This window comes from Ammospiza nelsoni, chromosome 20, assembly GCF_027579445.1.
Source record: "Ammospiza nelsoni isolate bAmmNel1 chromosome 20, bAmmNel1.pri, whole genome shotgun sequence".
NCBI lineage: Eukaryota > Metazoa > Chordata > Aves > Passeriformes > Passerellidae > Ammospiza > Ammospiza nelsoni.
The window spans coordinates 10,195,669-10,220,785 of record NC_080652.1 but is presented as its reverse complement, the minus strand read 5'-3'; the positions used below and the strand labels follow the sequence as shown (position 1 = coordinate 10,220,785).

The 25,117-nt window shown below is 46.3% G+C and overlaps 1 protein-coding gene across 4 annotated transcripts in view; it reads right to left on the bottom strand.

The window, feature by feature from the left end:
* The window catches only part of DAB2IP (DAB2 interacting protein), a 154,714-nt gene that overhangs the window by 123,176 nt on the left and 6,421 nt on the right, over positions 1 to 25,117 (bottom strand). Inside the window, exon 1 of one of the 4 annotated variants that reach the window (XM_059486169.1) lies at positions 1,484 to 1,852. The exons of 2 other annotated variants lie outside the window; for them this stretch is intronic. In XM_059486169.1, the coding sequence (XP_059342152.1) occupies positions 1,484 to 1,646 (163 nt within the window). In that variant the 5' untranslated portion in view covers positions 1,647 to 1,852. Of the gene's footprint in view, positions 1 to 1,483; positions 1,853 to 25,117 lie in introns of those variants that run through there. One more of the 4 variants, XM_059486170.1, reaches the window with a different exon arrangement.

Here is a 25,117-nt window from a genome sequence, read left to right as displayed (position 1 = left end):
GGTTCAAATCCAATTTCTTACAAACTTTCAGGCTGATTCCCAATTCCATCAAATCGGCCTGAGTATTCCTTGTGTTCCTGACAAATGATGCCATTAAGTTCACTTTGGGTTACCTAAACGAAACTGAACACATTTAGTTTGTCACAGTAACTGAAATGACAGTAAAATATTTTGGTTTTGCACAGCACACAAACAAAGAGGGAAAGGGAACTGGGACGTGTTTGGGAGTTTACAAACACTCCTCCCTGACAGGCAAAACAACAAAAAAATCATGCAAAGAAAACCACTGTCTGAAGGAAAAGCTGAAGCTCAAGGACTCATTTAGCTTCCTATTGTTTTCTCAGCAATGATTCAAAATCCTTAAAATTGTCCTGAGTGCCAGGAAAAGAGGAAAGAGGACATTGCACTGAGCTAAATCTTACAGTACTAGAGTAAAGTTTAAAATCTGCTCCATAAATCAGAATTAACTGCATTGGGATAAGTCCAAGCCTGGATTTGCACAGACACCTGATGCAAAGTTGCAGTTGTGCTTTTTATTCACACAATAACAGAAAAGGGGAAATGTTTTCAGTTAATGGCTTTGATTAGGCTCACAGCATGATAAATACACCAGGACTGCCAGACTGCAGGGCAAACACAACCCTCTCCCCTCCTCTGAAAAAATTCAATAGGAAAACACTCACATACTCCCACTTTTTGGCTGCTTTAACAACAGGGAAAATAACCAATAAACAGTTATTTCACAGCAGAAGAAAGAGAAAGGCAGAATAGCTGGTTTTAAAAATGCAACTGGGTCAGTTGCTGCCTCCAGTAGAAGGAATGGGCTGCCTGTGCCCTACAGAAACATCCCCCTGTGGACCTCCCTCCTGCTGCTGAGGACAAATAAGCCCTTTTAGAGCAGGATTTTTTAAAGTGCAAAGTGATTTGGGGCTTCAAGTCCCACAGGTTTCTGCAATGCCTCAGGAGCACAATCTTTAGGCTCTTTGGAAAATCCTACCCCTAAACTGTTCTCAGCTTTGTCATCTCCAGCCCCTGGTGACCCTCGGCTCATGAAGAACAAGAATCCAGACATACATCTCTGCAGAGAGAGCCCATCTCCTCAGCACGGCTTTCCAAAGCTCTGCAAGCATCAGTGAGGCCTCCAGACACTGGGAGAGGCAGCTCCCTCAATGGCAGAGCGCAGACTGAGCCTGGTTAGCTGGGAAGCCGGGGTTAGAGCAGCACACGGGGTTAGAGCAGCCACGCTGGCCCCAGTCCCGCGCACACCGACCTTGTGCAGAGCCCGGGCCGCTCCCGGGCCGCGGGGCCAGCGCCCCTCCTCATCCTCATCCTCATCCTCATCCTCATCCTCATCCTCATCCTCATCCTCATCCTCATCCTCATCCTCATCCTCATCCTCATCCTCACCCTCACCCTCACCCTCATCCTCATCCTCATCCTCATCCTCACCCTCACCCTCATCCTCATCCTCATCCTCACCTACCTACGGCAGCGGGCAGAGCACGGCAAGGAAAGAGCTCGCAATTACCCCTGCTAAGCCTGTTCCGGCTGCGGGATCGGCTGCGCTGTCTCTGCAGTCGGGACCTCCGGAGCAGTCGGTAGTAGTAGGACGGTCTCCCAGAACTTTTCCTGCTGTTCATGGACATTTTTGGATCTATTTTATACACACACACATGCAGGCACGGGTTCGCTCTCCCCTCTGGTACAGGAGCAAAACAGTCCCAGCGTTTTAATGAACTGGAGGGTGGTTCTTTGGAGGGGAAAGGGAGAGGGGGGAAGAGGAACTCTTCACTTGACACATTTAAAAAGAAAAACAACAAGAAGAAAACATAAAAGGGAGAGAGGGGGGGGGAAAAAAGCAGGCGGCACCGGAGTGCATGTCTCAGCCGAGGGAGGACTCCAAGCGAGCAAGATAAACTGTGCTAACAACTCCTGCCCCCAAAAAGATAAGGCTGCTGGAGTAGGAATAGGAAGCCAGAGCTGGCCTGGGCTCCTGAAACGTGAAGCATAGGCTGGAGGAAATCCTGGACTGGATCCTGTCCGCCAGACATCTGGTCAGAGTGTCCTGGAAGGATTCCCGGCTCCCGGCGCGGCTCCGGCCGCTCTGCCTGCCCCGAGCCCGCTCATCTGTGGGGAGGGATCGGAGAGGCTGCGCTGGGGAAGGGGATAATGATTTCCTGGCCATGGGACACATGGTAATAATCATCATGGAGCAAAACCCCCGGAAAATAAAGTGAAATTTGAGAGGGGAAAACTTTAATTAGAAGTTGAATGAACAGAGCTCCAGACTCCCCTGGAGGCCCATTTCCTTTCAACATTCAAACTGAGTTATAGCACATCCCACAAATTAGAGAAAGGGCCTATTTACCATTTGGGTCCTGATGGCATAGAAGATTCTGCCTCCGGCTCATATTGCTCCATAAAATTACATTTCAATGGGCAAAATTAACACTTTAAGCCATGGAAGAAAATAAAACTACATATATATATATTAAACAGATAAAACATTTCACTCCACCTTTACTGCTTCAAAAGGTCAAAAGTGAATTGTCCAGAGTCCTGCACCTAAGCTCCTTCGCTTGATGGCACAAAAATGACTCTGAAGGAAGTGACAGAAAACATTTCAGAGCCCCAGAATGGTGGCCAAGAACTGAATGTGTGGCTGCTGCTTCTCCCAGGCTGGCAGGTAACAGAGAAACCTCATCCGAGTGGGATGAGCTGCAAAACAACATCTCCACAATAACTCTGTGTTGTGTCCTCAGTTGTCATTTTTCCCAGACTTCTGTGCAAATTTATCTTTGTGGTGTCTCATGACCAGCCACGGGCTTGGCTGTGGATGAGCCCCGTTCCCCCGGAGCAGGAGCTTCAGCAGGAGCTGGAAAACTTCCCTGGATTATCCTGTCTTGTACCTCCAGTAACAACAGGCAGAAACTGCTCCAATTCAGCAACTGCACCAGGACAGGAGTCCCTTTCCCAGCACCAGCCATCCTCCCCGATTTTAGGGTTTCGCACATTTCCACAGCCATGGAAAACATCAGCGCTGTGTGGCAGCCGAGAAAGGCCCGTCCAGGAGGAAACCCAAGGCTCGCTCTTGCCTGAAGTCCATGCCTGGTTTTGAGGCCACACGTGAGGAATTCGGCGCCAGCTTTCAGGCAGTGCAGGAATGAGCACTCGGGAGGGCAGCGACAAGTTCAGGTCAAGGAGGCAGATCCCAGCTGGACAGCGGGGGCTCCTGGCCCCGGCAGGGGGACATCGCTCTGTGCACACCCTGCACATCCCGCACCAAGGCAAAGCCTCCACGTGCTGCCCATCTGCCTCCTCTTCCTAGCCAGAATCATCTTCTGCATATTGGGTACATAAAAAAATAAAAATACAGGGACAACTCCAACTGTTTTCCAGATGAGCAGAGACTCGTCCTGTGCCGCTGATTCAACTCCCAAAAGGAGCTGAGCACATCCAGAACACAGTGATGGGAAAGGCTGAAAATACTGAGGTTTGGTTAAAGATACGCTGTAGATGAGAACCCAAATATTCAGGTGTCTCTCTGCAATTCTGTGTCATAATAACTGGGATGAAAGCTCTGAAGAGAATCTTTCACAATTATGCTTTTATCACTAGAAATATCTTTAAAACGGCCTATCCAATTTGCTTTTGTCATTCCCAATAGAAAAAAAAAAAAAAGGCACTGATGGAAATGAAAGTTTAAAGAAAACCATTTTAAAAGCTCACCCAAATTTAGAAGATCTGAAAGGGGAAGGTTTGATTTTGTTTAAGTGGAGCCAGGTGACTCATGCTCAGAGCTCTGGGGATGCGGCAGAGGCGGCTGCTGGGGATCTCCCCAAGCTCTGAGGGAATGTGAGGTGGGAACACTCAGAGATTTTTATTTTTAATCAGCCAGGTACCTTCAGAAACACTCATACAGGTGACCACGAAGCAGGAGAGGCTAATGAGGCACTATGAACTGTATGACAAGAGAAAGCAGCCCTATATAAAAGTATAAATAAATGGTTGGGAGTTGTGTTCCAGTTTCCCCAGCTTGGCTCTGTCTCTCTCACTTAACAATGTTTCTGAAGGATTTAACTTCAGATGCTACAGGATGAAGAAGTATTAAACATAATTATCTTTTTTTCCTACAGTATCTTTTGTCCACCAGAGCACAGACACTTCTGCATATTTGCTTCTGCAAGTACTTGCTCAGTCGAATGTACTTAAAACACACAAACTTCCTCTTTTTCATTCAGGTAAAATAAAAAATCCAAGGAATGTGCCCAATATCAAGTGGGGAAGTCGGTTATTTGCTTCTAATAAATAATGTCCTGACTTTCTTTAAGGGAGAGCCATAATGTATTTTTAAAATGTGAATAAAAGAATTTCTCAGATATCCCTATCTGAAAAGGAAGTAAGGGAATGACACCTCCAATTCCCAACAAGCAGAGTTTTAGATAACGTTTAAATTTCTGCAGCTCCTCGGTGGTGGGAATTCACAGCAGGCTGGCTCTGAGGAGGCCAAAGCAGGAGGCCAAAGCTGTGTGTGTGTTACAGGGGGGCACAGGGGAAGGGTCTCTCAGAGCCGGCGTGTCTGAGAGCCTGGAGACGTTTCCTGCACCCACCGTGAACTCGGGACGGGGCAGAAACACCGAGGCTGACTCAGAGCACGGCACATTTCACATTTCCTGCCCACTTCCCAGCAGAACAATGGAGCTAAAGAACATCAGCTTCTCACAGCAGCTGGGGGAGACCACAACAAAATCACTTCACTTGCTCTGCTGACACACAACACTCCGCTCAGGTACACTGGTTTATGACCTGACTGCTAATGATGCTAATAAAATTTACAAAGCCAAAATCCATCTAAAGACTTGTGCTAAATTTCAACAGACCTAACGAAGCAATTAAAACACATGGAGTCCAATGCAATGGAAGAAGAAACTTCTACCAGAATCAAACATGCAGTGCCTCAGAGCAGCCTGCTCCTTTCAACAGCAGGAAAAACCCAGGAGTGTGAAGTCTCCACTGTACAGCAAAAATTCCAAACTGAAAACAAAAACTTTGTACAAATCCCTAAATCAAACAAAGGCCTCAGACGTAACTGGGAGCTGCACAACACTTCCCAGCACCGTGTCTTCCACGCTGAGCTGCTGGCAGGAAATATTTGTTTAAGCAGGACTATTCTTCCCAAATATCCCTCATTACTAAAATAAAATGTTAGCAGTGATTCATTGAGTGATTAACAGAGTAGCTTCAGCTCTGGCTTTCCCAGGATCCCCCATTTCCTTCTCCAAGACAAAACTGTGGCAGTTCTCTGCTGTGATTCTTGAGGGGCTCAAAAGCGACCTCAAAATCTCACCTGGTCCAACCTTCAGTGGGAGGAGAGCCCACATGATGATCTTTACCTTCACATCTGCACAGTTAAATAAAACCCACATCACCTCTAGGTTAGGAATCCAATTATTAGATGTAATAACAAATACTGTAATAAACTACAAAATCCGCATTGACCTTAATCAAAATATTCATATAACAAAAGAAATTAACTCCTAAAAAGATTTTTACTTTTTCAGCAGTAAACTTGTTATTGTGTTGCTGTAGGGAAGGAGTTGATAAAAGTCTGGCATCAGTGCCTTTCTGCACCAGATTTATGGGTTTTATCAGCAGAAGGCTCAGCTGTTTATCCTCAGTTCTGTTACAGTGGCTTTGCAGTGTGGTGTGCTACCGGTCAGGGAAGGAACCACAAACCCTTCAGCAGCTCCTGCAGGGCACCACTCTCCTTGCCTGCCTGGAAGCTGAGTCTGCTCTCAGCTAGGGTGGGGAGAAGAGGTTTTGCAGGAACTCCAGAGCACACAGAGAACTTCTCCCCGTGTCAGGAGTGCTGAGGGCTCAGGGCAGCAGCCTCTTCCCCTCCCCTCCCTTCCCTTCCTGATGCCATCTGGACACCTGAGGCTCCCCCTCAGCAAGAATCAGCTCTTGGGGTGTTTAATCTCATGACAACATCCACTGACAGCAGCATCTCTGCTGGCAAGTGAAATGAAAGATTAACTTGATTACACATGCTATGTAAAACTTATTTCCTGATTAATTAATAGATTAGGCACTTCCAATTCATGTTTAAATGCCTGATAATGATCTCACGCTCATATAACAAATCACTGATTTATATACACACAATCTAAACTTCATTTTTCATGTGACAGATTATTTTCTTCCTTTCCTTGCCACATAATTTGCAAACTCCACTGCAAATATAGTTGCTCGTTTCACTTGCTTTTTGGCATCAGATGACTCATCCAAGGAATATTTTGGCAAGAATGATCTTTAGCCATCTTCCCTATCAGGCTGACATGACGGAGTAGCACAGAAAACACCCTCTGTTTTAAAAGAGTTCCCTGTTAACAAGTTGAAAAATGAAAACGTAACTATTGTTTTTAAAGAGGGCTTTACAAAAGTGACTGGAAATCCTGCAATCAGTTTTTAAATACCATTGTGAGGGTGGTTTATTTAAATTTACGTTTTTCCTTTTGGCACAACAACACAGGGCTGCCCTGAGAGATGTTATTGTCCAAGAGCAGCTGATTGCAAAATGTGGAGAGCCTCCTTCAAACAACAGAAATATGAAAAACACTCCAAGAGCAAAGCAAGGGCTGGGATGTTTTGAAATGTGGAAGTTCAGGGCACCAACACCTCCAGTGCCTGAGCTCTCGTGAGCCAGGATCCAACGCTGGGAATTCTCACCCTGCTGGGTCCTCACCAGCCCTGAGCAGGGAACTGGCTGATGATCTGATAAAGGACATTCCAAATAAAAACAGCAGAAAATATCTAGCAAGGCACACAGTGACCAGTAGTGCTCCTCTATTGCAGCATCAGCTCAAATTGGTTTTTTCTGCTTCTCTTCCTACTTTTTTGTACAGATCTTCCACTCACAAGTGTATGGAGTCTGTATGTTCCCATTCCACTAATACCCCTGTTACATTTTTAGAGAGAAAAAGCTACTAAAACTCCTCTTCCTACTGAATTTAGATCCCTCATTCTTCCAATATACTCATTTTTCCTGGATTACCAAGTCTAACATCACATCCACATGGCAGCACCTTGGACGAGCTGGCTTGGAGGGTTTGTACAATTCATTGGTCAAAATACCACATTGATGCAAAGAAGGCAAAGTTTGTTTGGTATTGTATCTAAGACAGCTGGGTGGCCTCAAAGCGATTTTGGGAGGAGACACAAAGAGCAGCTTCTTATTGACACAGCTCATGCTTGGAGATGAATGGCAGTGCAGGAATCATCCTCCCATGTCCTTCTCCTCCCCCCTAAACCAGACATTGGTGCTGACCCCTTTGCTGGCCCTCCCAATGGGGACATGTGAGGTGAACTCTGTGAGAAGGGAACAGCACCTGGCAGAGCAGAGCCCTCCCAGCACTGGGATGGGGCACCACAAGCACTGTGCAGACATCCCTGGGGTTTTCATTGGGGAAGAAAATGCAAACACCTGCTGGAACTCCGAATGCAGGATTTCCAAACAAATGCTGGAAAGAATGAGGAGTTCAGTGGGACTTTGATACGGAACACCAGTGAGTGTGCAGCCCCTAAGCAATGCACAGATATCCATACATAGATCTAGAGCTATTTCTAGAGCTATTTATCTCAGGGCAGCAACAGCCCCTCTGCACTGCACAGCTCCCACCAGGATGCAGCCTCACAGCTCAAACTACACAGTCAGTCTTTGCTAATCTTGGCCTAACTCAAAACTCTACTTATCTTTTCCTTTCTAAATCATCCCCAGGACAAGACTAGAATCTCTTTTGAAATGTAAAGGTTCTATAATAAAATTTAGAAAGCACATATGGTACAAATATCAAGCGTGAACATCTCTTCCCATCTTGTACGTTTCAAAGCCTGTGCAAACAGCACTTTTCCCTGGTTTTGATCATGCAGCCAAAATGAGTCATCTGTGAACAATTATGGCTCTGGCAGGGGCCTGACTGTTGGAGAATGAAAGGAAACACTTTATTATTGAAATGATCAGTATGCCAAGCTGCGAGGCGACTGCAGAGAATGTTAAGAGTCCTTTATGCTCCTTCAGCCAGCAAAATGGAAAGCAGAGGATGCAGCACTCCCCTCTCGGACACCTGAGAACACCCGAGTTGAGAATGGGCAATGCAAAGCACAAGCAAGTGGGAGCTGTGGAGATGAGCAAGGGAATATATGGCAGGAAAAGAAACACAACCTTAAAGCAGGAGGCCTGGCTTTAAAAAGTGTTGGTTTTTCCTGGCTTAGTTTTCCCAGGGGAGTTGTGAACGTATTAAAGGAACACACAGTCAGAGGCCTCTGTGCTGAAATCCAAAACTATTAAAGGACATTTGTTGGGAGTTCGGGACTGGCTGAGTTTTACAGGCTCTTCTGAAAGGGGATGAATGGAATTCCCCTCGAGGAGAAAAAATAGCAACCAAACAATTTAGTAGGAACACGGATCTCCCTATGTGCAGCCCAATTCAGCAGTGATGCTGCTGTGTCTGGGTTTGCTGCCAGCAGGGCCCAGGCAGGATCCCCCTGGGATTCCAAGGGGAATTGGGGAATCTAAGCTGCTCACTGAGGGCTCAATAGGGCAGGGAGCTGGGCAGGATAATGGTCTGATGGACTTGGCAAATGAGACAAGCAGGAGATGATTTTAAAATTGGACTGTGAACAAGCAGTGGATGAGAGAGTAATTCCTGTCCTCTTTTCCAGGAGCAGCTTGCAGAGGGAGAGGGACAATGTGGTGATCACCACCCAGAGCCTACAGACTATTTAAAGACCATGAGGGTTGACAGGATGACAAGGGAGACTCATGTACACAGAACTGCTAATGGAAGGTGTAGGGGGGAGATCAGGGAACAATCTGGGAAAAGCACATTTTGCACTCTGAAATTCAGGTCCAACTCCCAACAGAAGAGAAGCTGGAGGAATTTGAGATCAATATTCTGACAGCAGGATCTCTCAGGTCTGAACATTAGCTGACAAATTCTTCTTGCTATTTCTGAAACCCTGATGTCTGACAACCTTTGGAACAGATTATCCCTCCATGACCACAGTTTGGGCAGCCTGGATGCAAAACAAAGCGCCCTGGCAGGCCTGGAGCCCAGACTGAGCTCACCAGCACAGGGGATTCATGCAGGTCAGGGCTAAAATGTAACTTCCTGTGATCCTGAGCAGGGCAGGGAATGTTCACAGGTGTGGTGTTTGTTTTTGCAGGAAATCAGCCTTGGAAAAGGTCAGATTCTGTCTTCTTCAGTCCCACAGGGACCAGGAACCCCACAATTACTGTGTCAGGGCAAACACAAGAGACTGCACATTCCTGTCACTAAGGAGGGTTTGGAGGGTCCTGTTCAGCTCTTTATACAAAGGCACTTTTGCTTCTAACAGAACTCATCAAGGCAGGGCTGCAAACTTCCTCCAGATCTCCCCCAAACAAGCCTGGCAAGCAGGGACACACTCTAAGCACAACCCTAACCCTGGGCAGAGCAGTGAAAGCAGCCTTGGGTGATGTCTGTTTCCAAGTGAGGAGGTAAAACACTTAGCAACAATGCTGAAAACAGACACCAGGAATTGGAATTTCCCAAAATGCTCATTCTTAGCAATTCCAGGAAATAGCCCATGGTTATCTCCACACAGTAAGTGGCAATCCTACATGGAAGGCATCTTGTTTCTGTCAGGAGCAGCCTGGAATGTCATCTTGGTAGCAACTGGAGTGTTCTTTTTGTTTGGGTCATTTCACTCATAAACTTCCTTCCATAACACACTGAGCTGGGTATAAACGCACATAATACAGGGTATTGTGGAGCTTCTCCCAGCTGTGGCCAGGCTGTGCTTTGCACACACGCACTGTACACCTCCCTGCAATTTGGTTTGACTTTTCTGAGCATTCCTAGGTCACAAACAGCAACTCAGTGTCCATCACTGCGTTACTATTGCAACAGAAACGAGATAGTTTCAATTTAAACCATAGAAAACCGATACAATGTCAGCGGTCTCAGAAAAACATTTGTTAAACACACGGAACATGGAGGAACCCGGGAGAAGGGAGGGAGCTTTTCCAGCTGAAAACGCCAGGAACGCCAGTGCTGTGTCAGCACGTTAAAGCCTAAGGAAAACTGCTCTGCTCTGGACACGGCCCTGCTGCAAATCCAGCTGCTCGCAGGGAATTCCCTCTCAAGGCAGCACCGGGGAAGTGCCCAAGGTGCGAACTTTGCTGTGGCCAGCGCTGGCTCTGGGGTTCCCTCATTCCAGCACCGGCCTGGGCTGTTCCACGGCAGGGCTGTCCCCCAGCGCTGTCCCTGCTGTCCCGGGCAGGGCTGTCCCCCAGCGCTGTCCCTGCTATCCCGGGGCAGGGCTGTGTCCCCCCAGCGCTGTCCCTGCTATCCCGGGCAGGGCTGTGTCCCCCAGCGCTGTCCCTGCTGTCCCGGGCAGGGCTGTCCTCCAGCGCTGTCCCTGCTGTCCCGGGCAGGGCTGTCCCCCAGCGCTGTCCCTGCTGTCCCGGGGCAGGGCTGTCCCCCAGCGCTGTCCCTGCTGTCCCGGGCAGGGCTGTCCCCCAGCGCTGTCCCTGCTGTCCCGGGCAGGGCTGTCCCCCAGCGCTGTCCCAGCTATCCCGGGGCAGGGCTGTCCCCCAGCGCTGTCCCTGCTGTCCCGGGCAGGGCTGTCCCCCAGCGCTGTCCCTGTCCCGGGGCAGGCGGGGATGCTCCCGCTCCGCTCCGCACGGCTCTGCTGCCGCCCGCAGGCCGGAGGGCGCCGGCTCCGCCTGGGATCGCTGCCACATCCCCGGGACGGGATCACCGCTCCCTCCCAAGAGCCGGCTTCCTTTCAGAAACCCCTTTCTACGGGGGATTAGAAAATATGTTCCTTGCTTTTTCCCCTGCCCAAATGCTAAAAAACATTAAAAAATTAACATCCCTTTTAGTGAAGTTTGTTACTCGAAGCTTCATTACTTCCAGCCTAAAAAACCCCAAACAACCACAAATCCTTGTTTTGAAATAATAATCAAATAAGGAATAGTCCAGGTGAGACGATGACAAGTCAGCTGAGGAGTGAAGTCAGTGGCAATGCAGCAGAGTTAAACGTGTGTAGGTTTTACTTCTGGTGACACACTGAGGAACAGTTCCTAACTCGTGGTGCTGTATCCCAGGTAAGTTCACCCAGATTTCACATACAAAGAGGTCAAGTGGGTTTTTTTGACTTGCACTGCATTTTCTATTTTGTTCATAAAAAAGGAGTCAAGTATATAAGATGCTGACCAGTCTGAGGGCAAATCAGCTAAACTCTTATACCCGTGCTGAATTCCAAGAATATGACTGAAGGAAATCTGAAGAGCCCAGGTTTCATTGCTTCCATCTGTAACAGCACTCAGGCCTGGGTATGCTCCCAAGATTTCACCCAAATCACTTCCTGGCTATCACAAAGGTTTTACAGCCCTGCCTGGGAACCTGCCCAGCTTTCCCAACCTGCTTTTTTCCATGTCATACTAAAAAGCATATGTGGATTTAATAATTACTAATCCAATGACTGCATTACTTACTGCGTACAACTGAGCTAAACGTGCCAGCATCAAATGATCCCAGAGCCCTGGACAAAACTGCACATCTGGAATGGGGCCCTGCTTCCAGAAACACGGGGGATGCAGCCAACAACCACCATGGAACACAGCCTGTGCCCAGGGCAGAGCTCTGACGTGGAATGTGACTCCCAGGTGGGAGCTGTGGATCACAGGGCTGAGGAATGGTGTCCAGCCAGTGTGAGGCACAGCAGCACCTGGAGCAGACTTTAGGGGATCTCTTCCCTATGTAAAGGGATCAGAGAAGCACTGAAGAACAGGAGTTATTGCTGCAGTGCACCCCCTGACCTTGGTTTGGACACAAGAATCAAGGACCTGCCTGGTGATTTGTGACCATCAGATGAAGCAGCTCCCCTCTCTCTCAAGCCCACTGTGATGTGAGGACCATTCCCAGTGAATTTCCCCTCTCCCATGGAAGAGGCCCCAAGCTGAAGCTCACAGAGGGTTTTGGTACAGCTGCCTCAGCCCAAGCAGTGCTGTCACTCGCTGTCCCCTGGGAGGGGCTCTGACCCACAGGCCCAGCTCTGCTCTCCAAATGCCCAGAGCACCTCCAGGCCGTGGGAGGATGACGAAGAACATCCCACCAGGAGCACAGGAGAGGAGGTGGAGGCAGCTCCTGGCTATCTGCCAAGCCTCACCACTCTGCTTTTTCATTTTTAGTTTCTGCTCTTTGCTGCAAAGTTTCTACTTATGCTCCGGTTTCCACGGCAACTGCATTTCTTGCCTTTCTTCTCTAGCATTAATTTTTTTATTTGATTTCCCTTCTTCCCAAGACATGACTCTCTTTTCCTTTTGTAAAAAGGAATTAAGTGTTGTCTTCTCTTTGGTTGTTGATATTTTTAAAGGAGGTAGGAGACACTTTCACTCAGGCAGAATCTGCCTAGAACAGCAGCAGAGATTTAATCTCCCAAGGAAGAATGTCAGGGGATTCCCTTGCAGAAAAGCCATCTACTGTAATTACCTTAACAAGGTTATGACATGTAAGAAGAGTTCCAGGTACTGTGGAGCCCAGCATTTTTAAAAATTGCATGCTCATTTGAGACCAGACCTGGCCATTTTTTCTCTACAACTAAACATTTCAATTTCTTTTTAAAGCATTACTTGTGACTCTTGAGCAGTGTCAGGAGAGTAGTTTAATATCAGAAGTGCACTAGAAATGTGGTCTTCAGTTCCAGACTGTAGGAGAATTCAAACTTTTCACTGACAGTGTGGCTGGGAGGGAGGTGTTGGGGTGAAGCTGAAGGACCCCTCTTCCCCCTGCCATGGGCAATCACCCACAGCAGTGCCCTGTACACCCTCACACAAAGCACCCAGAGACAAAACCCTAACAACCCACGGAGCTTAAGCTAATTAATTTGTCTTGCCCTTGTCATGTTGGGACTGAATAATCTGACATCCTGAATTCATTTGAGAAGGAAAAAATTCATCAGAATAGCAAATCTGGATTAGATCTGTTTGGTTTTTCCAAGCTTTAGCTTCATCATAAACACAATTTACATGCTGCAAAGCCCTGAAATAATACAGGTTTTCATGTCAGTTCACTATGAAAGAGTCTCTCCACATCTAAATTCTCCAGCACATTCAGGCCATAAACTGACCCTCCTGTACAGTTGTAGATTACCAGGTTTCCAGTCTTTGTCTCTGCCTGGTGGGATTTCACAGTAAATTCTTTCAGGACTGAATAAATAAAAGAAGCAAAACCACAGCATTTGGCTCATAAGGCAACACAAACAAATCTGTCCATGGGTGCTATCTTGTTTGCAGCACATGTGCACAGATTTACATGTAGGATTGAGGCTTAGTGCTCTGTTTGTTTAGATTTTCATTATTCTGTACCCCAAGCATAAGGTAAATTGTATAAAGACTGAACTTGGAACAACTTTAAGAGTAAGCTGATCTTCTTAAATCATTTTATTAACCCAGTTTTGCAGTTTTTAAAGATACTCAGAAGAAATAAGGGAAATGGATCAGGAGTGAGGAGGCCAGTCTACTATACTGGGTTCATGTCTCTCTCCTGCTCGTGAATTCCCTCCTCCAAGGAATATCTAGGTCAGGAATTCACAGGATCTTATAGAAATCTGGCAATGTTCAGTGTGTTTGCCAGCCAAGCTATTTGAATTGTCAGATATTAAATATATGTACTAGGATCTGTACTGTAAAAATCTCATTACAACTTACACTGTACATCAACTCCCCATGGATTGGCTTCACTGCAGGCCAGGTCCCCCACTTTGAGTCAGGGTCAGGAGGAAAGTTTTACACATGCGAGCACAGCCTCCCTGCTTTCCTCCCTCAGAGATGCCAGGATTAGGGATTCAAAGAGCTGCTTTAGGCGTAGTCCCCTAAATCGCAGCCATAATGCAGCTTTTATGTGGCCACGGACAGGCTTCATGTCTGCAGTGTTTCAACTCCCAGAGTGGGGATTGATTCAGGCAGCTTACTCAGCTCTCTCAGCTGCTGTGCTGAGGCGAGAACATCCAGCAGCCCCTTGCTCATCCTCGCTTGATTTAATGATTTGCTGGCCAGACTACAGAGAGCGGCTCAGGAACTCCTACCCAGCGTGCCATGATTTGTGGGTTGCTGTTGCTCATCTGTAATTGCAAGGAGAAATGCTCATCAATCACTCCAGCTCTCCAGCAGAACATTGGGAGATACAGCAATGGAGAGCTTTCAACCTGGCCTATATTTCAGAAAACATTCTAATCCTGCAAATAAAGATCTGGACTCTGTCCCGGTGCCAGGACGAGAGCAGCTCCTTCCTGATCCCAAGGGGCACAGCCATCCCTCAGCGAAATGAACCAATATTCCTCCCCTGAGAGCAGGGACAAGGCTGGGAATAAAATCTGCTGATCTTCATTGCTGCACTCATTAACACCAAATTCCCAAGTCACAGCATCAAAACATTTTTCTTCAGCTCTCTTGAAGCCCCTTATGGCACTGGAAGGGGCTCTAAGATCTCCCTGGAACCTTTTGTCCAGGCCCTGTCAGCCTGTCTCCAGAGCAGAGGTTCATCCTTCAGCACTGTCCAGAATTCAAGTCTGACACAAGTTCCCCTCTCACATCCCCTGTGCCTGAGCTCTCTGAGCACCATTGCAAATATTTCCTCTCCTCTGTGAAGCAGAAAATCATCATCACTCAGTCCCCAGTGGGACAAGAGAATCCCTGTAGGTAAACCCAAGACTGAGTGGGGATTCCTGGGAAGCTGCACTCCAGATCTCTACAATCCTTATCACCCTCATTATTGCTCAGTCAGATTTGAAAACTCTTTTCCCAGCTGCCCTGTGAGCAGCACACCTTCCCACCAACGTCCAGATCCAAACCGCTCGCATTCATTTCCTGCAGTCTAATAGAACACAATCTTAACACGATTTATTGTGACAATTAAAATTCAGAAAACAAGCTTCTCCTTGCTCCATAAAGCACAGCAAATTTATTTGCTGCAGTCAGTAAAAGTCTGCTGCCTAAAGCTGTGCAGTAACTCAGCAGGGCCTGGCCAGGGACTGCAGGACCCCCAAAGCTGGGCTGGGATAATCAATTAGAGCTGGGTCTGCACTGGGGCTGCTGCAGGGACCCCGCAGCTCCCCGGCCCTTCCACACCTGGAGAAGCAGAAAAAAGGTTCAGGAAAGAAAAGTTGGTTGGTCTGTGCTCAGCTGCCATGCCTACCAGTCCTACCAACAATTGTGACCAGTTTTGAAGCTGCACATTTATACTACCCAGTATTTCGAGTTCCCTTAACCAAAGACAAAATAGAACAGATTTTTCATCCACCAAATAAAAAAACCCTCCCTAATTTGGAATTATTGGAATCATTACAAATGTGTAAGAAGGCTGCAAGCATTTGGATACACCACACTCAAGCCCCAGTACATACATTTATGCAATGAAATCACTTAATTTGAAACAGATCACCAAAAAGCCAGCTTGCATTTACACTGCCTCAAAGAAGAGATGTCATGCTAGAGATTTTCTCAGTTACTTATAAAAGAATCACTTCTTTAAAGTTTTCTGGTTTGAGAGGTAATTATTAAGTGAATTTAGAATATAATTGCTCTGAACAATGACAAATTTGTATTATTCCCTGAGTAAGCAGTACAGGCAGGTGATAAATTGCAGAAGTAATGCTACATCAGTTTAACTTCCTGCCGAGTCACCCTGAACTGCTCCAGCCTTGCACAAAATAGCCCTTGCTTTCATTACTAATAAAACACAGAATTAATTACTCAAAATAAAAGAGGCCTTGAAAATGTGCCCAGACACTGAACCATGCTGGCTTTTGCATTCTTTTTTCCTTTCTTTTTTCTCCTATAAATGAACCTCAAACCCATGATTCCTATGATTTCTTCAAAGCCAGCTGCAACACACGAGGTTGTGTTCAGGTCTCTTCCATTCCCAAGTGGATGCTCAGGACCTGCACACACAGCAGACTCTCCAGTCACCATACTCCTCTCAAAATACTTCAGCTGATGGCTGACTGTACCACAAATTTCATTTTCTGTCTGGATTATGATAAAAAAAGCTCAGTTTGGAAATCCGCTCAAGCAGTGGAAATATTTTAGACCGGGATCCAAATCTTTCAAATGTCTAGTGCTGGACTGGAATTCTCCAGGGACTTCCAGGCAATTCTGTTCCAGCTTGAACAAGAAGAATCCCTGGCTTGTTATTATTAACAGCTGGGAATCTTTATTTCCCTACTCTCCTGTAAGAAGCATTCCAGCTTCTCCCAGAATCTCACCATTATAAAACATGCAGCTTTAGAGCTGTGCCTGTCTCATCTCAGCAGTTCTCCAGGAATTTGCTTCAAGATGAAATATCACCCGAAGTTTCCAAGAGATTTTAGCTCCTGTCCCCTTTGTGTCACCCCTCACACGCTGACAGGGGGCTCTGGCAGTGGGTGACCTGCATCCTCCTCCCTCAAAGCGACCTTGTCACGAGCAGCACCAGGAAAAAGCCATAAAACTTCTTTAGAGAAACACAAACACAAGGTTCCCACCAATTCCTAACCAGAGCATTTAAAAGCTCTTGGGCAGCCGTCCAGCCCTTCTGGCAGCTCTGTGTTCATGGAGGAAGAGAACGTGGGAGAAAGAATCCAATGGCACAAGGAGCCCGAGCAGCCAAACAGCTGCACGAGGAGCCCAGCTCAGGATCTGTGGAGCTCATTCCTTAACCCAGGCTCTGAGACAGGGCTCATTCTGTAACCCAGGCTCTGCAGGGCTCATTCTGTAACCCAGAACTGGCTCTGCAGGGCTCATTCTGTAACCCAGGCTCTGCAGGGCTCATCCTGTAACCCAGGCTCTGAGACAGGGCTCATTCTGTAACCCAGAACTGGCTCTGCAGGGCTCATTCTGTAAACCTGGCTCTGCAGGGCTCATCCTGTAACCGAGGCTCTGCAGGGCTCATTGTGCAGCCCAGCACAAGGCTGGGGTGTCACTGTCTGTGCCAATGTCCCTGCTCAGCCCTGGGCACCTCCTCTCACCTGGCTGACCCTGAGTTCCAGCTTTGCCTGCAGAGACAAAGCTCTTCCTCCCTTCCCAGAGCTCCCAGCTGGGGCTGCACCCTCCAAAGGAGAAGCCTTGGAGGTTTCTGATTGCCACAGACAGTGTGGAAGGGGCTTCATGGGCCTCCCAGGGCTCCCCTGCAACACCTCCAGGTGTAAGAACATCTCTGCTGAGCCACTGCAAAGTCACTTTTCCAGTTCTCTGAGGCAAAGAGTGACACATAAGGAAGGCAGGATTTAGAGCGTGGGCTGAATCTCATGTGAGAAGATTCTGACTGCAGAGGTAAAGTATTGGCTAAATTTTATAATGATGGAGTTAATTTTGTTGCTAAGAAAAGCAAAGGCATGATGAGGACTGGCTCCAGAGATTACACAGTGTGTGGTCTCTGCACTTGAAGAGCTCTGCACAGCACTGATTCATGCTACATCAATTACTTTAACAAAGTCAGATTCAGAATAATATTTATAAAGCTGAGATCCACAGACCTTTTTGCAATCACCTGGGTACAATCACCTTATTCACAAAACTGGCTATAAATTATGCTAATCAGTGGAACACTCAGAAGATGAAGAGAGGTTTCTTGTGTAATTTTAAATGGATTCCTATAAAAAATTGGAATATATAAAATTACAGACTTTCAGTGTGAATTTCGATTTGAATCTTGTGTGTCAGCAACATAAAGGTTAAAGCACTATGATCAGAAAATTTCAAATAGATCATTTTTATTGTGGGGCCCCTTCTATGTCTCCACAATGGTTAAATATAATACTGGAAGGTTTTGGTGACATCTTAAACACCAATCCTGAGCACTCCAGTGAAGCCTAAATGAAATGGTAATTTTTCTCTCAAGGCAGTCCTATCTCTGACTCAGTCCCTCTGTTGTATTTTATCATTACTTTAATAATAAACCCTTTCCTTTGTGGTTTTCATAACATAAAAAGTTAAACAACAAGTGAGATACAGCTTTCTCTTCACATCCTTTGGGGGGGGTAATTAAAAAAAAATATTTAACTTTAGCCTACTCTAATGTATATTTCAATGAAGGGCACATTCCTGTGCGTTGTTCAGGTGAGACAGCACCTGCAGAGCAGCTGGCACTCCCGGAAGGTCAGCAGCAGCAGAATGACCTTGGTGAAGGGTGTGGTGCTTCTGTCAGGCCTGGGTGTCAGAGCAGAGGGGCTGACACTCCCCAGGGAGGCCCTGCCAGGAGCAGGAGTGTTCCCTGGCCATGGAGAGATGCCAGAGCTGCATCTCCACCTGTCCAGCACCACGGGACCTCCTCTGGCTCCTGAACAGCCAAGGGAGCTGGGGAAGCACAGCCTGGGAGGTCACTGCCTGTCAAGTGATTCCCATCTTTCAGCTCAGGCACAAGGAAGGTAATACTGCACATGGTTTAAACAAATCCCAGGATCTGAGGTGAAGCACAGGAAATCCTGTATGAGGTGTGACATCTGGCAGCCCTTCCTGAGGGCTGGATGCTGGGAAGTGAGGAGGATAAATGGCTCCCTAAAGCCACTGGGCTGTGGGCATGGGCTGCCCCGATAGCTGGGCCACTGCTCCTCTCCAGCTGCCTCTGCCTCTTCCAGGATCAAAGGGGAGGATCCCAGCCCTGGATCCCAGCCCTGGATCCCAGGCCTCTGTCCATCCTGCCTGCCTGTTCACAGAGCACAGCTTCTCCACACTTTTTGCCCACATTTCTCTATATTCAAGTGAGATTTCTCCCCTTTCCCTGCTCTGCTCATTACTGCTCACAGCTCATCACCAGGCACAGACACAGGTGGACTCTTCACCTGACTTTGTCTGATGATGTCTCAAGTTCAGATTCCATGGAATTAAAATCCCCAAACAGAGGTTACAACTTATAGAAGTTATAACTCAAACAAACAGGTCCTTTTGTAGGACTCAAACCCTTTGCAGCCCACTCCTGACCCCTGCAATGCAGCCCTAAGGGCTGGAAACCATTAAGGAATGTCCTTGTGTGTGGATTCTTCCTCCTTTCCATGAGGTTGTTTGCAGACACATTAAACAGTGCTGCTACTTGGGACACAGAATCCATTAAAAGGAGTGATGTGCTAAAATTAACCACGTATTTGTTTTCTCCTCAGTTTCTATAGAACATGAGGAGAGATGCAGATGGTTAACAGCACTGAGATTATAGTGATAGCTGTAAAATTTGATGACTGTTATCAAAAGCATCGTATGGCTTATAAGAGCAAGTAGCAATTAAAAAAAAACAACAACAACAAAAAAAAAAAAAAACAAAAAAAAAAAAACTTCCAAGCTTACCCTGGACGGGAACAGGAATAGCAAAGGGGGATTAAAGCCAGTTTCATGCTAAAGGATTTATTAGAAATAAGAAGATCACTACTTCAAACCTTGACAGACACAGGTAATCTTGAGCAGTTTGGATATGAATGAAATAGAGGTGCTGGGTATGAGCCTCAATCACTGACAAAGGGAGATTTAAATCTGGGGTGGAGATTTTACTGCTCAGGAAAGCAAGGCAGGGATCAGCTGCACAGACCTGAGACAAAGGCCAAGCAACTGCTCCAGCATCTCCAACTGGCACTCCAGACACAGCACTCCTTCTCCATGGCTACAAAAATGCTGTGCTGCACCTTCTCACAGGCAGGGAGATGCCTGACAAAATAAGCTGAATCACTCACTTCCTCCACTCTCAACCAAAACAAGACTTTGTTCCACCTCTTTGGATGAAATATTAATCCAGCCTGTAAGAGAATGATACCCCCAGCCTTCCATCAGAGACCTCTGTGTTCAGACTCCTCTGTGGAGAATTACCTTTGCTCTTTCCCAGCTGCAAAAACTCTTGTATTCCTGTTTCCCCCTCCCTCTTCTGAGCTGCCATGACTGGAACTCCAGACTTTCCAAAGTTCCAATGATTTATTGAAAGCAGTTCTGCTTAGTGAGAGCTCTGGCAAGCAGAAGCTGTGTTAATGCACCCAGCAATCCACAGAGCAAGATAAAATCTCCCAAGAACATTTTCAAGTGGTAAAAGAAGAAACAACAAGGAAAGGGTTGGAAGTTTTCAATGTTCCCTGAAACATGGAAGATCATGAACAGAGACATGAGTGTCTTTTCTCTTAAGGTGTATGTCTGCCCATTCACTGGAGGAAAATCAGGGATTGATTCATTAGAAATCAGGACAGACAAAAGGACAGGACACACTGTTCCTTGGCTTGGCCTCTAGAGAACACATCCAAAGCATCTGTGAGAGCCATCTCTTAACCCTTAAACATTCCAGTGCTCTCAAAATATCCATGTTACATCTGCTGGGACACAAGTTCTTTACAGTGGGAGAAAGTTTCTTACAATCCATTGGGGAGTATGTTTCTCTGTGTTGGTTTTTAATTTATATTTAATCTCTACCCAACACCAAAATATGTACATATATAATTAGCTTAAAATATTCAAGAACATTTCTTGATGAGGGATCCCTTTGCAAGGAAAATGATAGTAAGAACCAGAACTGAACTGATTTACTGACAAAGCACTAACATTCACAAAACAGGACTTTAAAAAAATCCACCAAGTTGCTCTTAGATGGTTCAAATGCCTGAGATGAAGAAGTCAGGCCGCACTTTCCAAAGGCACATAAAACAACAGCAATCTCAAAAGGTCTTTAGTATTTTTTTAACCAAAAATACTAAAAAAAGACTCCAATTCTCAAACGTTGACTTTACTCCAGAGGTTCAGTTCTTCCACACTGTCCTTAAGCCATTTAATTTCAGCACTGTTAGATGGGGCTGCAGCTGGAAGTTTAGTACAAGCCTCATCCCAACTGACATTATTCTTTGCCTTCAGTTCTCTGCTCCTGAATTAAAAATTACAATCTCAGAACAAGGGAGTAGGAAATCAGGGTTGAGCATTCAAAAGCCCCTCACAAAATTGCCATGAAGCTCTGGCTACACTTTTTCCAAGACTAAATTCCCAAGATTTGTTGGAGTCCCTGCTCCAGTCACTCTGTACCATTCCCAGAATGACATTCTGGGTCAGGGATGTAAGGACAGGCCAGCCCAGGGCAGGCTGTTGGCAGTTTCCTGTGACAAAAGAGAAGATGTGGGCTGAAATTCCTTGAGAGAAAGAAAGACTTCCAAAATTTCCATGAGGCAATTCTAAACCAACCCTCCTTTTGCTGATTTTCACTTCCACAGCTGCTCTGCAAAATGGTTTCACATAGTCTGAACCAGAAACCAGGAACTCTCTGGTCTCCTGTGCTTGCCACTGGATTGTTCCAGTTTTTCTGAAATCCTTCTCTCCCCATCAATGCTCCTCTTCTGTTAAAAAACTGGTTTCTGTGCTTCATCTGACCTACATGGAGACAAAATACCAGTTTTTTATCTTGATTTTCTTATCTTGATTTTGAAAATGTTGATAGTCTACTGGCAAGCACCAGGAGCGGTGACATCATAACAGGAGGCGGCATCTATTCCAAGGAGCTCAGAGCCAGCAAAAATACTCCCAAAATCACAAAAATAGTTCCTATTACATTTTACTCCTTGGCAAAGGACTATTAGATTATATAAAAGGCAAGGCTAGCACAGATACAGGCAGAGAACTTCATGGTAATGGCAGAGTCTCATCACTCTGGGTCTGGAAGCCTCAATTCTAGGTAGGTCAGACTTATCTTAAGCTGAAGTTCACCAGAAATGTCCTGATTTAGACTCCAGGCACTGAGTATGGCAGAAGGAGCCACATTCTTTGTGAATTAAGTGAGACTGAACTCCCAGAGAAACTCTGGCAACCAAGTCAGACAAGAGAGTTGTGGTGGTGGAGAAGAGGAAAGGAATCTGTGTGGATTTCTGAAATTAGTCTGTAAATACACAATGATGTTGCATTGCCAGAGTTGCTCCTTTAGCAAAATAAAGAAATTTCTTGTAGTGAAAATGAGAATTCTTCATCTTCAAGGAAACAAAAATCCTGGCCTGCTGAATAACCTGTGCTGAGATCTTCCAGACTCCCAATACATGCCAGGTGGATTGTGCTCTCCACAGCAAAATGACAAATGTCCTCCAGAAATTTATAATTGGGAAGAAGAGCAAAGAAAGGGAGATGGGCAAGGAGGAAGACTGTGGAGCAAGAAGAATGGCAAAGGACTAATGGGGAACACAGGAGATGCTGTGCAACTGCAATGCCATGAGAAAATCTCCCTGTGTGTGACCCTGGACAAGGCAGTTCTAACTCAGCCCCCCTTCAGAAGAAGAGGATAAAAGCAGCACATTTAAGCTGGCATGAAGTTATCTGGATTAGAGAGGGAAGAACACTGGAGCATTGCAGAGCTGATGATGAGAGCAGCACATCAGCCACAGGCAGGCAGACAAAAAGTGCTTTGCAGCTACACAGGATGCCATTAAAAGGAAATATTGACCAGTGCTAAGTTGTGGAGGGGTTTGGGAGGGATCCAGCAGGAACCCTCTGCAGAAGGGTTACAGCCAGGAAACTCTACCCTTGCAAAAATATTTATCACAGTCAGGCCAGTGAACCAAGGAACTGCTGTTGCATGAAGCATGAAAAGCAAAAAATAAACACATCTTTCCAACCAGCTGGTGTTTGATCTGAGCATGCATATGGACATCCCACGGAACTGCAGAGCTCTGATTCCACATCCCACATTCTATTGGTCCCCCCTGCCAGTGGCTGAGGAACCTTCTGGAGCCAGGTGTGGAATGGAAGAGATCCTGTGGAGTTCAGAGGTCAGGATTCCATTCCTCATTATAATCATCACCCAACAGCCCAGTGACAGGCTGGAAAATCTATGACTGACAATGCAATTCCAGCAAAATGGAACTAAGTGAGCATTTACTGTTGTTGTTGTTGTTGTTATCAATGAATAAGAAATAGCTTTTCTGTCCCCAAAATGAGATATTACTGGAAACCCCACTGGGACTGGTGCACACCAGACCTTTCAAAGGTTTTTGAGCATCCATAAGAGGAGAGGCACACGTGGCACTGTGAGACCTCAGCCCTCATGTCCCATGTCCCCAGCAAGCCCAGCGCCCTCCAGCTGATGGACTGTGCTGGTGCTGAGCTTGGTGTGATCCAGGCATTCCTTCACAGAACCATGGAATATCCTGGGCTGGAAGGGACCCACAGGGATCATCAAAGCCCAGCTCCTAATTCCTTCCGTGACTTGCCACACTTTTCTTAATTACAGCAAAGCAAGTTTTTTCTTCATTAAAGGAGCTGCTTTTGATGATCTGGCAGTGGGCCAGGATAATGACTAAGTGAAAAGATGCCTCCCTGTCAGTGCAACAGCTCCTTGCTGTACTCTGGAACATTTGCTCCATGCTGGTGCCTGGGTGCAAGGAAGCACAGCAGGAGCACAACCCTCTCCTGTTTACCTGAACTCGACTGGATAGAAAAAGTTCAGGTCAGATCAAGCATCAGTTACATAAATCTACTGCTCCCTTAATTACAGGTACTGAACATTTGCCTTGTAGTACATATCAGTAAACAAGTCACACACTTGCTGCACAGTTACCATTAACCCACCAACACAAAAAAAGCTAAAAATCAGGTATTTGTCAAAAATAAATTACAGTGAGTCTTCAGCAAAGTCTTTGAACTATTTTTTGCAGATTTCCCCCTTGAACAGACCACAGTAAAATGAATAATGTGGCTCACTGGAAGGAGGGACAGGATTTTACAAACCATTAATATTTCTTGCCCTCCCTTTGCTAACTTTGTTTTGTGTAGATATAGAAGAGTCTGACTGGAACCCAAAGGTTTCAGTTTGGAACACAAACTGCAGAAAAAGAATTCATACCCATATTTTAGAGGTCACATGCAAGAGTTCAGGATGTGCTAACAGGGAGAGAGTGGTGGCCCCAGCTCTGCTGTCCTGAGGTGAAGGAATGGCCCCAGCTCTCTCAGCAGGTCATTAGTGGGCAGGATTTAACAGGCTCACAAACTACATCTGGTCCTCTGCTAGAGGAAATACAGACTGCTGCAAACTAACTGTGCTTGGTCTGAGATAACAGAAAAAGAGATTCCATAAGCAGGAAAATGAGACCTGAGAGTTCTCAGCATAAAGATACAAACCCAAAAATGAGCTGCTGTTCTGAATTATAATTACACTCGCACTGCAGAAAGTTTGGGTTAAGACTTATTGTAAAACAATTGCTACACAAAAGAGAAAGAGACAATCATTGTTCCAACTCTGCTCATTAAAGAAATTCAGAGACAAACCCAGTCTTTGATCCCAGACATTGCTAGGAGGCAACTGTACACTGCAAATGATTCACATTCATTCCTAAAAAAACCAACCCCCCCTGCAAGTAGAAAATCAGTCCCGAAATTCCAAAGTCTTTCCCTGCTTACCTTCTTACAAGCAGGTCAAATTTTTGGAAGTAGTTTCTCAAAGCAACTCAGACATTCCACGTTAACTCTCGTGCTGCAATAAACAGCTGCAAAACTCCCTGATTTACTTCCCGGCTTGGTGTGCATGCTGAACCCCAGAAGAAATCCCTCACAGGGAAAAAAATAAAGGAAAAACACCTCCAAAACCCACAGGAGAAGCAACTCAGCCTTCAGGCAAAGCACAAAAAAAGTTCCAGAGGGAAACAGAAAGGAAATCCAGCGCCAAGTAAAAGTTTGGGTAAGAAAGAGGGAAGGCAGGCGTGCTCCCTGTGCCTGCAGTCCTGGCTGAAGGTGCCTCTCCAGCAGAATCCACGGAGGCTCCGGCTCCTCGGAGCAGATGGTATTCACACATTATTCCCGAACAGCAGCATTCCCCAGCCCAATCAGGAGGCAGCATTCAAAAGCCAAGTGCTTCCCAGACTCTGTTACAGTTTTCAATAGCTATAGCACAAGATGAATGACTCAGAAAATGAATAAGCAGGGAAAATAAAACCTGCCTCTCTCCTCGGCAGAGGCACAGGCAGGCGGGTCAGAGCCCTCAGTGTGCTCTGCACTGGGTTCAACTTGAATGCACCTGCTTTTCTCCCTAAATCCTAAACGCTGATCACTTTTTCTGTGCCTTGAGTTTGTGTGATCAGCTTCATCTTGGGTTTCAAGTCACAACAG